This window comes from Pelecanus crispus, chromosome 22 (genome assembly GCF_030463565.1).
Source record: "Pelecanus crispus isolate bPelCri1 chromosome 22, bPelCri1.pri, whole genome shotgun sequence".
Lineage (NCBI taxonomy): Eukaryota > Metazoa > Chordata > Aves > Pelecaniformes > Pelecanidae > Pelecanus > Pelecanus crispus.
Genome location: NC_134664.1, coordinates 3,581,185 through 3,595,854, shown reverse-complemented (window position 1 = coordinate 3,595,854; position 14,670 = coordinate 3,581,185). Strand labels below are relative to the sequence as shown.

The 14,670-nt window shown below is 52.6% G+C and overlaps 1 protein-coding gene across 2 annotated transcripts; it reads right to left on the bottom strand.

The window, feature by feature from the left end:
* Positions 1-741: 741 nt before the first annotated feature.
* Positions 742-14,166, bottom strand: PRPF3 (pre-mRNA processing factor 3). Of its 2 annotated transcripts, none has more exons than XM_009491782.2 (16): positions 14,040-14,166; positions 12,144-12,325; positions 11,267-11,397; positions 7,945-8,091; positions 7,399-7,482; positions 7,068-7,288; positions 6,403-6,709; positions 5,565-5,731; positions 4,840-4,922; positions 4,120-4,263; positions 3,460-3,559; positions 2,808-2,921; positions 2,146-2,264; positions 1,463-1,546; positions 1,298-1,359; positions 742-926 (listed from the first exon to the last, which is right to left on the bottom strand). In XM_009491782.2, the coding sequence occupies exons 2-16, from the start codon at positions 12,286-12,288 to the stop codon at positions 780-782; spliced, it is 2,055 nt and encodes a 684-aa protein (XP_009490057.2). In that variant the 5' UTR covers positions 12,289-12,325; positions 14,040-14,166; the 3' UTR covers positions 742-779. The 2 variants fall into 2 exon arrangements, with proteins under 2 accessions (XP_009490057.2, XP_075580558.1); XM_075724443.1 differs by lacking the exon at positions 14,040-14,166 and adding an exon at positions 12,951-13,253.
* Positions 14,167-14,670: the final 504 nt, after the last annotated feature.

Genomic DNA, 14,670 nt, shown 5'->3' with positions numbered 1-14,670 from the left:
AGCGCCCGCCCCGAAGGGCGATCGTTGGGCCCGCGGCCCAGTCGGGCCCGTCACCGCTGTCCCGGGGCGGCGGCTGGGAGCGGCGGCGGCGACGCGGTCACCGGCCGGCCCCCCCCGCACGCAGCGCCCGCCCCCCCGCCGCCATTTTGTGCCGGGCTCCCTCACACGGGCCGCCGCGGCGCCCCCCGCCCCTCCGCGCCTGCGCCGCCGCCTCGCCGCGCATGCGCCGGCCCGCCCGCCCCTCCCGCCGCGCCTGCGCCTTGCGCCCCGCCCCTTTGCGCGCGCCCCGCGCCTCTTCCCGCCCGCCCCCTACACTCCCCCTCCCCTCCCCGCCCTGCAAGATGGCGGCTGCCCCCGGCCGGGGGGCGGGCAGCGCGCCCGGCCGCAACCCCGCGGCTGGAAAACAGCTTCGGCTGTAAAAAACAAAACCAAACCAAACAGTTTATGGTGTAAATACAAGAGAAGGAGGCAGCTCCCGCCACCGCCAGCCCCCCGAGGGCAGCCTGCGCCCGCCGCTTCCCCCCAGGTCACCCCGGCAGCAGCCCACCCCCCCCCGCCCCTTCTTTCCACAGAGAGCGAAGGCAAAACGCAGCCACCACCGTGTCCCCCCCCCCCCCCCGCCACCCTTTATCCCGAAAACAAGCGTAACGGCGATTTGTTTTAAAAAATATGTCTTTAATCGCTGCACGGAGGGGAGCGAGTGGAGGAGGGGGCTGTCCGAGATCCGGCGGGAAGGGGGGGGTTTGTGGTGTGAGGGGGGCGGCGGCGGCCCCCTCGCCTCAGTCTGTGGACTCCAGCACGGACTCGCTGAGGGCCAGGTCCCAGTAGTGCTCGGCACCGTGCTTCTTAAAGTGCTCCCGTGCCATGTTCTCTGTGGGGCACTGCTTAAATTTCATTTCGCCAAAGCTGCGGTCCTTCGCTGTGCCCTGGGGAGGAGAAAAGGGACGCTTTTCCTACCCATCTCTGGGAGAAACTCCCAGCAAACATGGCTCCGAGTGACTCGGGGAACCCGGTCCAAACTATCTCCAGGGGAAAAATCACAGGAAACACAGCTCCGAGTGTGTGGGAACCCGGGAATAAACACTTTTTCAGGCTGATGCGTGACTAGGGGCAGTGCTGTGTGAGCGAGACGCTCCTTGTTCTGCTACAGCTCAAGAAACGCTACAGAAAGAGTCAGAGCAGCAGGTCTGCGTCCGATCCAAAGCCTCAGAACATCGTTTCTGCCTCAGCTGCTGTCAGACGGGGCTCGCTTCCCTCCGGCCTAAGCCCCCCATATTGAACTACGCCCACAACTCACCTCCCAAACCAGAGAGCATTTGTTTGTTTTCTTAACGGACTCCTCATCGGACTCATCATCATCTGGGGAAAAAAAACCAAAACCAACCAACCAATAAAGCTCATTTTAGTCCTGAAGGTAGAGGAAGAGCTGCTTCACCACGCCTCCGCACAGTTTTACACTTACCCTCTCCCTTTGTGTTCGATGTTTGCTCGTCCCATTTTATTCGATGAAGCATAAGACGTTTGAATTTCTTCTGTGCTTTCGGGCCTGGGGAGAATCGAGACTCAACATCCACAAAGAACTTCTTTAACCTTCAGTTTTTAGGAAGTTCTAAAAAGCAGCAGAAGCCAAACGATGCCCGCAAACCCTACCCAGTGCGTCCAGCCGACCTGGCACGGCAAGTAAAGCCCGGCCAGGCCGATCCAGCACTAACACCCCCGGTGTGGCCAAGCCTTTCCCGCATCCTTTGGCACAGCGCTCAGCTCTCGGCCGCCTCGGGATTTCCTGCAGCCAAACAGGCTCTTCAACACCTCGCAAAATTACTTAGAACTGTACAAACCGAGAGGAAACGCGCCAGACTGAGAGCTGAGGCTCTCCTTGCTCTAAGCATCCGCTCAGAGCATCATGGATTCCAATCAAGTGCTTTTCCCTTCAACATTGAATGCGCTGGGTTTTCTAACTGGATTACAGTGCACTCTGCAGTCAGTGCTAACCCCATTAGAGCCGTAATTAAGGGAGTTTCAGACAGCCTCCTTACTTCCTTGTCCTTCCGTAACCCTCAGTCAACAATTTTCACAGTAATTTTTGCTAGAGGCAAGCTTTTGAACGCTACGCTGTAACCAAAAGCCTGCCTCGGAAGTCCTCACCTCCTTCTACCACGACCACGTTGACATCTTTGTGCAAGACCACCACGCCTGTTAAGTACAGCTGGCCAGCGTTCGCCTCAATTTTGAATTTTTTTGCTGGATTGCTCAAGTTTCTGACCCTAAGGATAGGATTAAAAAAAAAAAAACAAACGTATGTGGGAAAACAGAACTATTATCACCAGCTCCCTATCCTGCCACGACTGGGTCCAGCATTTCCCCCTCCAGCTCCTCAGGGGCTTTACTCACACCTTGTTTGTTATCGGACTGCTCAGAGAGGCTGCGTCCGTCCCCTCCCATTCTCATTTCATTTAGATTTTGAAAGTTTCCTGATTTCTAGACATCAACGTACCAGGTTAGCTCTGACAGCTGGGAAATGGCTCCCCTCATCAGAAACTTCAATCCCAGCTGAAATGCTCCAAACCCGACATATGTTTTTAGTGCTCGGGATGAGTTAAGGACAGTTAACGGACATGTCTTTCGGGACAGTGTCATTGCTACAGGCCGGGATTCTTTAATGCTTGATGGAAACCTGACAAGCAGGTGCACAGTCCAGCTGCTTAAGGCTGCTCCCCTCTCTCAGCACGTTTCTACAGGGCATTTGTCCGGTTTATTTAGAGACGTACGGTGAACCATCCACCAAGAGCGCCCAGCCCAGCACTCACCTGTACACAGCTATGTGAACTCCCTGCGAAACGTCTTCTTTCAGCTTTTTAACCTTCTTTGCTTTTCGCTGTTCTGCTGTGAGCTTTCTCGCAGCATTTGCTTCTTCATGAGCTCTGGATGCAGAGAGAGACGCAGCAATAAGCACAATGCAGCCTACGGTGTACCCAGTGTACCCGTTATGGCATCGAAACAGATCCTTCTCTTCCTAAGCACAGAATATGTTCCACAGATCCCAAAGCAGGCGCAACTCCTGCCCGGATTTCTGCCTGCACCTGCCTGAATTAAAAGCACGTGGACTTTTTTAATCCAGTCACCAGTCCAATTCATCCTCCGTCTCTTCCCTGAAAACATTCACTAGTAACAACTGTGATGGTGATCATCACTGTGGTAAGAAACTTGTTTAATATAGGGCTCGAGGCCACTCCAGTGGCAAGAGCTGATCACCAAGACCCCGCTCCCTCCGGGCCTCGGAGGGGGGGGGGCGTCATTCAAGGCAGCTGAAATAGGCTACAAGAGCGACATGCAGGAAATCACACCGCTTCTGCTTTGCTGCATCAGTTCAAGGATTTTGTTCTCTGCAAACAAATGCAGCACCAGCACTAAAATCCATCTAAAAATGACCAAAAACACCCGGTACAACGCGCCACCTACTTCTGTCTCTTCGCCATCTGCGCTCTAACGTGAGCTTCGACTTTTGTCGGGTCCTGAACAGCTTCCGTGCCCAGTACTCGCATCAAGTTTGAAATTCTTACTGCAAGGGAAATGGGAGAGAAGCTGTGAGAGCTGTCAGACACCGGCTTGCCATAACGATAAAGCACAGAAACACCAGGCACGCTTGCAGGCTCATAAACCAACTGTACGGGTAGAATCATTGAATCGTTTAGGTTGGAAAAGACCTTTAAGATCATCCAGTCCAACCATTAACCTAACACTGCCAAGTCCACCACTAAACCAATTAAGGGCACAGGAATAATTTCATGTTTCCTGGCTTGGTGGCTGGATTATTTTTGAATGAAAGTAAAACTGGGAATCACTAAGGTTGGAAAGGAGCTCTAAGATCATCAGCCCAACCATCAACCCAACACCCCCATGCCTACTAAACCATGTCCCAAAGTGCCACGTCCCAAGTGCCAGGTATCGGATCATGCCAACACACACCGATACACAGATCTGTGCAATGCCGTAGAGGCTGCGCTGCCTGCAGCATTCCCAATCACGTCCACGCTCAGCCCAGGCTGCTGGTTTGAGGGCTAAGAGCACGCGTTAGCCCAGAGCTCTGCTCGCAGCCCGCCCGCCGCAGCCGTCATTTACCTTTAGGCTCTGGCGGTGGCATCAGGCCCAGCCTGACTTTCTCCTGCAGCTCCTTCTGGGCTTCTCTCCGAGTCTGTCGCCGTAATTTCTTTTGCTCTTTCTTAGTTAAATAAACACCCAGGGTCACTGGTGTGTCACTGTCCACTGGGAAGAGAGATGAGGCAAGATAAACATGGATCTGCTTTTGAAGAAGCAAGAGAAAATACCACCTGCAACCATTACACCCGTACCGCGCTGTTATATCCACACTTTATCGACAAACCCGGCCTCTGCAATGCTGCAGGCTGTTTGCACCAACCAGCAAAATGGGTTTTGGCTATTATTTTGATTTTACTGAAAAGTAAAACCCTCTGAGGTTATTTTACGTCCCTTCCTCAGGACAAGATCAAAACCAACCTGCCGGAGATGAGGAGCTCATGTCTGCACGCCCAGCGAGCACAAAGCAGCCCATCGACGGGTAAGCAAGCTACCAGTAACCGCTACAGGTTTTACATCAAGTTTCCAAAAACAGGGCAGAGACTCTCCATCCCAATTTCAGCTATCTTTGCAGAGCTTTCAGACTTATCTTTGCACAACTTCTCCTCCTCACAGGGACAAGAGACACCGGGCTGCAGGGCAGCAAGATGGGACTTGCATGCTGGTTCACCCCACCAAGCGCCAGCCGCTTGGAGTATTTTGTGTCTAGTTTAACAGCAAAGTTGACCAAAACTGGGGCAGTACCTGGCGGGTTGAGCTGTGCTGGGTGCTCCACGAGGTTTGTGATCCCGAAGTACTCGTCTCTCTTTGAGGATGTTCCACCTTTTCTAGAAAGGAGAGTTGGGCGTCATTGCAAACCAACCTCCCAGCCTGAATTCTTGCGTTCCCTTAAACACAAGCCATGGGAAAAGAAAAAAAACCCACCATTTCCCTTGGGCCAGCCGTGGCGGGTACGTGACGTGCACAAATCCCTACCCAAAGCATAGATCAGAGCTTGATGTGCTGGAGACGACACGCAGTGACGTAGCGTTAATGCGTAGGTATCTCCCCAAGTGGAATGCCCACATTTCATGGTTAAGAGGCAGGCTTCCCACAACTCTGCCACGAATGAGACTTGTACAAAACACTCACTCATGCTTGAAAAACACCCCACCAAAACACACCACCAACTCTGGGCCAAAAAAAATCCCTCTAACTCCACAGCATTCACCTTCTCGGTTGCTGGAGGAACGCTGCCTCCAACAATGGAGAGGGGCAGCTGCCTACCACCAGCCCCAAGAGACCCTTTGGGAGCAAACCTGGTGCCCACCTGGATCTCAGGGACGAGGGAGGTGGAATTCAACTGCTCAAGCAGATACGTCTGGCCTGATTTACCCAAGCGCTCAACAGACCACCGCGTCACCCCCGAGAAGCTCCCCGAGTTTCGTCCCACGGCAGAACGATCAAAACCTGGCAAGTAAACTACTTACAAGTCAAGGCCATTAGGGATGATGTAGGAGTCCCACCACTCTATCTCCGGGATCTCCCCCTCTTTCAGCTCCTTCTTCGGGGTAATAAGAGCCAACTTGGTGGAAGTGTGTATCCCCGTCTTCCTGGCAGCCTGAGAGATCTCCGCCTGCAGTTTTTCTAGTTGAGCCTGACAAGGAGAGGAAAACAGCCCATAAAGGTCATTCCAAAATAGCACAACCTTCAGGAAAAGCACAATACCTATGCACCTACTGATTTTTTTTTTTTTTTTTAAACAATCTGAAGCAGACCGCAGAAGAAACCACACAGCACATGACGGTGGAGTGCTTTTGCAGAAGCTCACTAACTTGCCAAAAATCTAGTCTTGTTACTGAGCCTTCTAGGAGCGTGGAATGATCTCAAAGGAATGTCTCCCTAGGCATCATATCCCTGGACTTTTCTGTCTAATGAAGCTGTTTTCTCCCCAAGAACTTGAGCATTTTCCCAAGATTCCTTTAAATCTCCACCTCTAGGGTGATCACTTCTGTGGAAAGAACACTCGGCCAGAAAATGATCTTTGGAAATTTTCAATCTATTATCAAAAAAAGAGATTTTGTTTTTCATCAAGTGAAGACAGCCGTAAAAAAACACTTTCCACACACATGTTCTAATTTGGATGCCTGCTTTTCCAACAAGAACAGTGTTGACAGAAAAGTTTCAGGTGACTTTTCTGAAAAGCTTCTTAGTCAAAGCCAACACAGCATCCCTTCACATCCCAGGAGAGGAGAATCAACTCCCATCCCGAACCGAACCCTCACTTCTGCGCTGTCACAGTTGTTAGCATGGCAAGACCTCAAATACCTTAGTTCGCAACCTCTGGGCAATTTTCTCAAATTTGCCTTTCTCATGGAACTTAAAGGTGCGTTTCTGACGCTGGGCTGGGGTTATGGAGACCCGGGGGTCAAAGTAAGTGTTCGACTCCATATCTTCCGAGGGCTTTTCTTTAAGCTGTTGTTTGAACTGCTCTCTCTTCACAGCTCTGATGTTTGCTTTTAGGGTTGGCATGCGGTGAGTCAACTCAATCTCTTTACCAGTCGCATCAACAGTTCGGCCTTGCTCATCCAAGATCAGAGGCGTAGGCTTTGTCTGATCCTTCAGCTCCACTTTCCTGGTGGCAAGACGAGATACATCGCATTAAAATGCAAGTAGAGCATTAATTCAAAGGAAATGTGAGCCTTATTTCCGCGGTAAGCACCAAACCAGCCCACGACTTGTGAAAGGCCTCCTTGTAACATTAAATCTCACCTATGCCACCAGAAAGGACTCAAATCGCGTGCAGAAGTTGGGAGTCTTACCCAAGGAAGGAGTAACCTCCATTTCACCTCTAACATAAAATTTGTTCCTTCAGCAGCCATTAAGGCCACAGCCAGAGAACCAACAGCACTGGAGAAACCTTTGGTCAGACCCTCCATCGGCATTCTAGCGTTACGCTTGTCAGGATTACATGGCAAACGGCAGGTACTCACGGCGGCGCAATCCCCATCGCGTGCAGGTTGGCCAGCCCCACCATGTTGGCATTGCCAATGAGCCCTGGTTTCAAGGCCAGCTGAGCCTGGATTCGGGCCTGCAGCTCCGCAGCTTTCCTGGCCTTCTCAATGGCATCGTTCATGAACGTCGCTGCCTGGGAGGGCTGGATCGTGTTGCCGATGGGGAGACGTTCCGATTGGGATGAAGAAGAAATTTTTGGCTGTTGACAGAGAAAGAAGTTTTGTGACGTGCCTGCTCCAGCACACCTAAGTCAACGTGTCATAGCTGAAACGGAGACCACGGGATTTGCCAGTTGCTGCCGGTAGGTACCTGTGGTGTTGGAGGACTGATGAAACTCAGCTGCTTTTTCCTCTCTTCAATCTGCCGGGTGGCTGCCTCCATCATCTGTTTGATCTGTGGAGAGAAAATTGGAGAGTGAATTTTTCTTCCCTCTGTCAGGAGAGAAGGGGTCCTCAGCACCCTTTTACAGCTGCAAACGTGTGCAAGCCAGCTTAGTGAGAACAGAATTGTGTCAAGCTGCTCTAACCGACAACCTCCAGCTGTAGAGAAGGAATCTAACAGTGCAGGCACTCCCTACCAAGACCATTTACTCCAGCTTATGGAAGAGAATACCCAAACTTCCCTCACTCAAAGGTTTCACGTTATCAGCAGCCTAACACACAAGCAGCAGCGAGCCTTGTGAAGCAAACACAGGCAATGACTGCAGCAAAGGACAGTCAAAAGCAACTTGCTATTTGCTTGCTCAGCTTGTGATATGAATTAAGTAAACACTAAACCATGTCAGGATTCAAGATCTCTGGCACGGGCAGCTCTGTGCTGGGGCAGAGCTCACGTAACACAGCCTGGCAGACTGACCTGTAGCTTGGTCAGCATCCCAGGGCTCTCTGACGGCGGGCCTGGAATGACCTCAGGCTCATCCTCAACCTCCTCGAATCGCGGTATGCGCCGCTTCTTGACACCGGAAGATTCCTTGGATACCTCAGAGTCATCACCAAACACATCCTAACGTAAAAGGAGAGAAGGAGAAAACTGTGGTTAAAAACAAAGAGTTCTCCTCACGGCCACTGTTTTAAGATGAGAAACCATCACGTGGATCAGATCCGGCACTGTACGGTCAGCACGGCACTGTGGTTCAGAGTTTCCAGGGCAGCACTCGCAGGCTGATCTACCGGTAATCCCACACAAAGCCTGTGCCCTGGTCCCCCACCAGAGAAGCATTGATGATCCATGCAAGAGCTTGAAGGACAGGAGACATCACAGGGATGTGCCTGCGTAAAAGCCACCATCGTTCTCTCAGGCGGTCAAAGGTTTTTCTGGCACTGAGGAGATTTAAGGTCTCGCTCAGCTACCTGGAGAGATGGAAAAAGCCTGCCCGCAAGCTGACCTAACCAGGCTAAAACAGTTTCCACGTCTTCGACCAACTTCAGAGGGTTTGGTAAAGGAAGCTGCGCTGTCCTACCACGTCCTCCCCAAAAGGAGGATGAAGTCCCAGACCCAGGGCGGGTTGGGACACCTGCGGCATTCCCTCACACTCTGACCCAGCCGACTCCAGCTCGGATCCAAAGACGCCGCGCTCAAACTGAGCTGCTCCAGAGAAGCGCAGCTCGGAGAGCAGGCGGATCGACGACCACGCTGATGGACTTGCATGCAGCGTGAGGGTCACAAAACAAAAGGTGAGGTGCGCTTTACACGGAGCTCTGTTCAAGCACGCCCCAGCTCATGAGGCTGTGGCGACGGATTTCATCTAGTCAGTGCCTGCTTTGTGTACGGTAAACTGGATTTGTCCATGCGACTGTGTTACTGTAGCGTGTGTGTCAAGGTGTTATTTGAAAAGAAAATATACACACCGGTTGTAAGCGTTAGTTGCAATCCCTTCTTCACTATAACGGTTCATATTCTACAAGGACACTTCCTCATCCAGACACAGGTACTTCTTGGAAAACCTACAAGTTCAAGAGAAAGGACTTGCCCATAGTATAAAGTGTGTAAACCATTATGTTTTAGTTCCTGAAACTTCCCAAGCAACGACCTACCCCACAAGAGTTAACCAAAGAGAGAGAAGGCAGGCCAGGCCGCACACTGAAGACAGCTAACATGACCAGTAAGTAGCATTCGGAATTAATCCACTGCTCATTGCTACAAGATTTAAGTGTGCAAGTACAAATTCAACTCTAAAACCTGCACTGGGGTGAGAGGGAAAGTCAGTCTGCAAGCATGACCGTGACCTGACAACCTCACTAGACCATCTCGTATTACAGCAGAGTCAGGACACAGCTAGATCTCGATGGAGGACCTCCAAGAAAGATAATTCCTGAGCGGCGTTGACGATTTGGCAGGCGGGACGCCTGTCCCCACGCCAGGAGCCAAGAGAAGAGGATAGGTCTGCTCTGCCGCTTCCCAGCCCTGCTTTCGGCTTAGCTGGGAAGCCGAGAACACCATTAACCACCTGCGGTCATGCGAGACACCCCCGCAGACGCGTCGCTGAAGAATCACCTGCTCCACACCCAGCCCCGTCCCTGCTCCGCTCTGCCGGCACAAGATCCCCTCTGCAACAGGCTGCTGCTCCCTCCCCTCCCCATCCTGCAGCGCACTGGCCACGGCCATGAGGAAGATGAGAAGACAAGAGAGCCCCAAGGTGTGCACAATCCGAATTCAACGGGTGAAGAAAGGCTGCGAAGAAAGGCACGCGTTAGCTGTGCCACGGGGCTGCAAGAGTCACCCCGCTGGGCTGCGGAGCCTGCAATCCTGCTGCCACCAAGCACCACGCAGCGATGGGATGGATGACATCCCTATCTCTCTGCCATCTCCCCAAGACGTCAAAAGCGAGAGGGTCGAGGGGAGCAGCTGGGATCTGCCAGCCTAGCCGAAACCTCGCTTTCCAACGGCCCCGTGGCAGCTGGGTGCAGCATGTGGCTGTGCCAGCCCGATACCCAAAGTAAAGTGGAACTGCAGCACTGACATACTTGAAAGACGCTTATTGGCGCCTCTGCTGTGACCAAGAAGCCTGCAGAAGACTGAAGTCCTTTTAAGCTACCGCCGCTCTCAGGGGGCTGGGACACGCAAACCCAAACCTCTCCAGATCAGGAAAATTGGGTTGCACTGCTGCTCCTTGGGCTGCACCAGCTCAGCAGGAGGCAAGCTGTGTTAGCGCACCGCTCCCAAACCAGTAACCGTACCCCGACCTGGAGCAGACCCTTCTCTGGCACCAGTTAAAGCCTCAGCCAGACAGCAGGAGAAAAAGCAAGTTTGTAACAGAAAACAGGGAGTGAGAGCAGCTGCCTCCCAGCACACCTGAAGTGATCCAAATCCTGAACAGGATTATTCTAGCTCACTGATGTTAGGTGCTGCCTAAAACCATCACAGAGAAACACAGATTGCCATAAAATAGGAACCTTGGAAAAAGCGAAAGAAAACTTACTTTGGGAGCAGGGAGCAGCATGGAGAGTGGCCCCTTTTAAACTCGGTATGCAAGTGATGGAAAAAATGCAATTCCAGAAGATGGCGAGTAACGTCTTCAAAAGAAGAAAGGAGGTGAAAACAGGTTTGGATGCATGAGACTTCCACCATCCCAGACAAGCGTTAGATGGGAGAAACACCAGAGCGCTATTAAATCCCTGCTGTAATTAACCTTGCGCTACGACAGGGCCTGTCAAAAACCACCCTCGGTTGATTCCGGGTGGGAAAAAAAGAGAATGAAAACCCACCGGATCACCCACCACAGAGCCCCACTCGCTTGCTGACGGGGAGAGCCGGCTGGCAGAGTGGAACGCGGTGTGTCCGGGCAAGGAAGAGCAACGGGAAGTTGCAGGGAGCGCCTACCCCAAGCTCTCAGCGAAAACACAGCACTGCCAACGCAACAGTAAAGAGTACGGAAGAAAACGGAGAGATGGAGCCCCATGAAGTTACTCCGCTGCACAAGCCTGGCAGAGATCGTTAGAGAAACCATTAGAGAAACCAAGCTTCCACCTTGGCGCTACCTGATCCGAAGGTAAAGAGAACTGAAAGGTAAAGGCTCACACACTTCATCATGGAGAAGGGTCTTTTCTCTTGAACTTTAAGCGTTACGAGATGTACCTCTCTGGAAGAGGAAAGTGTGGCAGAGTACCAGTGCTGCCTCCATGGCCACCAAACCACAGGAAAAAAAAAAAAAAAATAGCAATCAATAATCGATAATCACCTTCAGCTCTCGCTTCCGGTTCCGGTCACTGTTGGATTTGGAGTGCCTGGAGCTTCGGCCTTCCTCCACTGCTTCAAAGAGCTTGTCAACAAATCGCAGGGTGGAATCGTCAAGAAAGGGCTTGAGGTGATCTGGAAAAGAGGAGGAGTTGTGTAAATGGCAGAATTCACTGCTTGGGATGAGCAGGAGAACGGAGAATTCGCAGAGACTTCTGTGAAGGTATAAATCACTTAAAGGTGAATTCAACCCTCCTGGTGCAGTGGGGCCTGCAACCTGGGCTCTGGAGGTCCGTGGGATCTGCAGATCCCGTTGTCAGGAGCTTTAAACTCTGAAGGATTAAGGCAGTCCAGGCCTCAACTAGTAAAAATTAGGGCTCTAATGGTCCAAAAACCCACTATGGGTTAAATTATCATTTTCAATTCTTTTAGAGAAAAAGAGCCCTTAAATTCATTTTTACTTCCTCGTTTTTTGTTACTTTTTCCAAGGCTTTCAATCACCTGTCCGTGTGGATTTGCATGTACTCACTTCTGCCTCGTCAAGGACGAGTCAGAATCACCCCCACGTACACTTGAGAGCTGCCAGGTTCGGGGGGTTTTGTATGGTTTATAAAACTAGCTCAATGCAAACCGGATTTCACACCTGCAAGGGTGACATTCGACCCCCAGACGCTGCCAGCCGCCCCTGGCCACAAAACCACGACCTGCCACGCAGCTCACCATTAGGTCAGTCTTCTGGGAATAGAGGGAGCGAGTTTAAATCTGATTTGAGGCTATTTCAAGGCTATTTGAGGCTTTGCGTGCACCTATTTTCTCCATCAAGGGGTCTGAGCACCTCTAAGAAAAGCTGCAGGGTCAGGTTTGGAGCCCGCGGGACATACCGGCTGCTTTCTTTTTGTCCATGCCCTTCCCGACGCAGTTCAGCGCTGCAGTGACCACGGTGGGCTCCGAGAACCCCAGGACTCGCTTCACTGTCTTCTCGATCCATGGTTTCAGCTCATCCAATTCCCTTTTGGAGAGCGACATCTTTGCCAGGAGCTGAATTGAATTACCTTGCTCGTACCTGTAAAGAACACAGACAAGAAAACCGCAGACTAGTAAAATAAAGCAGCGGATTATCGTTACTTCAGTGCTGTGCTTTTCTCCTTCATGAGAAAGCTCAGAAGTGGTGCAAGCTCTGGGAGATGACTTTAGCTCTCTTATTTTTAAAACACAAGCTAAAATTAGATGAGCCACATGCGGAGGAAGGGTCTCAGCAGCGAGGAGCCCACGACCTGAGCAGACAAGACGCAGCATCAGGCCCTGTGAAGGGAAATCGTGCTTGCAGATTATGCTGCAGGGAAAGCCCTGAACCTCCCACGTCCCACCAGCCTTCCCTCACGGACGACAGAAGGACGCACAGCGAGCACCGTACCTCCCCATCCTTCTAGACCAGGCTCCGCTTCCACACACGGATCCCGCACAAACAGGACAGGAACGTTTGGTCTCGGGGCGTCCCTTCACACCTCAGCTTCTCTCTGAGCTTCTCTCAGGTTTTTTGGGGCTGCTAGGCCAGTTACTAACGCGCCTCGAGACCCGCAAGTCTGCACTTGAAAGTTTCAGAAGAGCGGCTGCCAGCCTGCCTCGCACAACGCGAGCTAATCGACGCTTCAAGCAGACACAGAAAGACCTCACACGCACCTGCTCACCCTTAATTAGTCCCTTTCCCATGAGGTTCACAAACTACTTTGAACACGCTCCGCTTCACTGATACTCAAAAGCTCAGCACGTGCCCGGCTGCCTCCGTGTTTGCTGCTTAAGCCAGCAGCCGCCATTGGCGAACCCAAAATTACAGATTTTTTCTCCAAGGCAAAAATTCCTCGCCGTTAATCGTTAGCGGTTCTCACACCGTCAGTCCCAGTCTGCAGATGCAATAACGTTTAATTACGCGCCCGGGCTCTAATCTGATTTGGAAACCAAGTCTCCTCTATCTGGAAACAGGAGAAAATCTTCTTAAGGAAATATGTCTGACCTCGGCATTTCTTCCCCACACAAAAAGGCCTGCAGAGCCTTGACATTAACGTGGGCCTATTTGAACAGAAATCTGATCGCATATGGCTATCGGTCCTGAAATGGAGAATTAAGAGCCTGGCCGTTAAGTTCTAATGAAGTACTTCTCGATTTAGGGTCCGTGGAGAGCAGCCAAGAGAATTAAATCTGCCGGCTCAAAGCAGCGGTGAGGGGGCCCACGCTCCCTCTGGACAGCTCTTACCTCTCTGCAGCCAAAAGCCTGAAAATCTCCGTGGCCTTCTACTTTTTTACAGCAGGTTTCTCAGAGATATATTAAAAAGTAGCATAAAATACAGGCCAAGAGAGCGTCATTACAGAATTTCACCTACGAGTTCTGACTTTGCAGTACGTAACGCTTCGGGACAAAGCCGGAGATTCAAGACAAGTGGAAATAATTAATTACTACACCGACACATCAATAGCTTTGTGCATGTATGCTATTAAATACAGAACGTAGATAATTAGTGCTTGTTTTAAACTCTCTATTAGTCTTCAACTTCGGTAATCTAACAAGGACGGACAGAGGAGCGCAACAGGTTTAACGGCGTTGCGTTCGGAATATCAGGAGGGCAAACGCGCCGTTCAGCATCCATAGGGAATGCATCCGTCAGCGTTCCGAGCGTCCTCAGACTGTGGGGGCTCCCGGAAGAGCGTGGGGCATCAATGAGGAACCCAGCAGGGAAATAACACCTGCATAAGGTTTTAAATGTATATACATAGGCACTAACCGTCTTCGCTATGTGACTTCCCAGAACAGTGAGAACCCGATGCTCCTGTGGCGCTGTTGGATGGACAAACGGCTTCCTTCGGGGAAATAAAAAAAGAAGAGTTCAGCTTGGCTACCTAAAGCTCGCCCTCCTGAAAGCAGAACTCCCGCCAAGGCTCCGGTCCCGAGCAGACACCGGTGCCACACGCCAAGGACGCGCCTCCACCTGCCCGCTCGCCGCCGAACCGCTCCAACCCGGCGCTGGAGATCCCCGGCGGCCCCCGCAGCCGGTATCCGCGGAGCCCGCTGGCCTCCCGCACGGCCCCGGCTTCCCCCGCTACCGGAGGCGGCGGCTCCCTCCGGCCCGGCGCAGCCCGCGCTGCCCCCGCCCGCCCGCCCGCCCTCCCTCCCTCCCCCCGGCTCCGCAGCTGAGAGCGGGACCCCCCCGCTGCGGCCTCAGCGCGGAAGGAAGCGCGGCGAAGCGCTGCGCGCTGCCCGTGCCCGGCGCCCGGCCCCGGGGCCACCTCAGGCGCGGCCTCCCCAGTGCCCCCCTCCCCTCAGCCGCGTCCCCTCCCGCCCGCCCGGCGCCCCCCCCTCCCGCCAGCCGGGCGCCCCTCGCCTCTCGGGGCGGCCCCCTCCTCCCTCACCGGCGC

Coding starts and splice junctions, on each gene's coding strand:
- PRPF3 (XM_009491782.2), bottom strand. CDS start 12,288: ATGTCGCTCTCCAAAAGGGAATTGGATGAGCTGAAACCATGGATCGAG. Junction 4,264..4,839: donor AGCACAGCTCAACCCGCCAG/GTACTGCCCCAG, acceptor CTCTCTTCCCAG/TGGACAGTGACACACCAGTG. Junction 1,360..1,462: donor ATCGAACACAAAGGGAGAGG/GTAAGTGTAAAA, acceptor TTTTTTCCCCAG/ATGATGATGAGTCCGATGAG.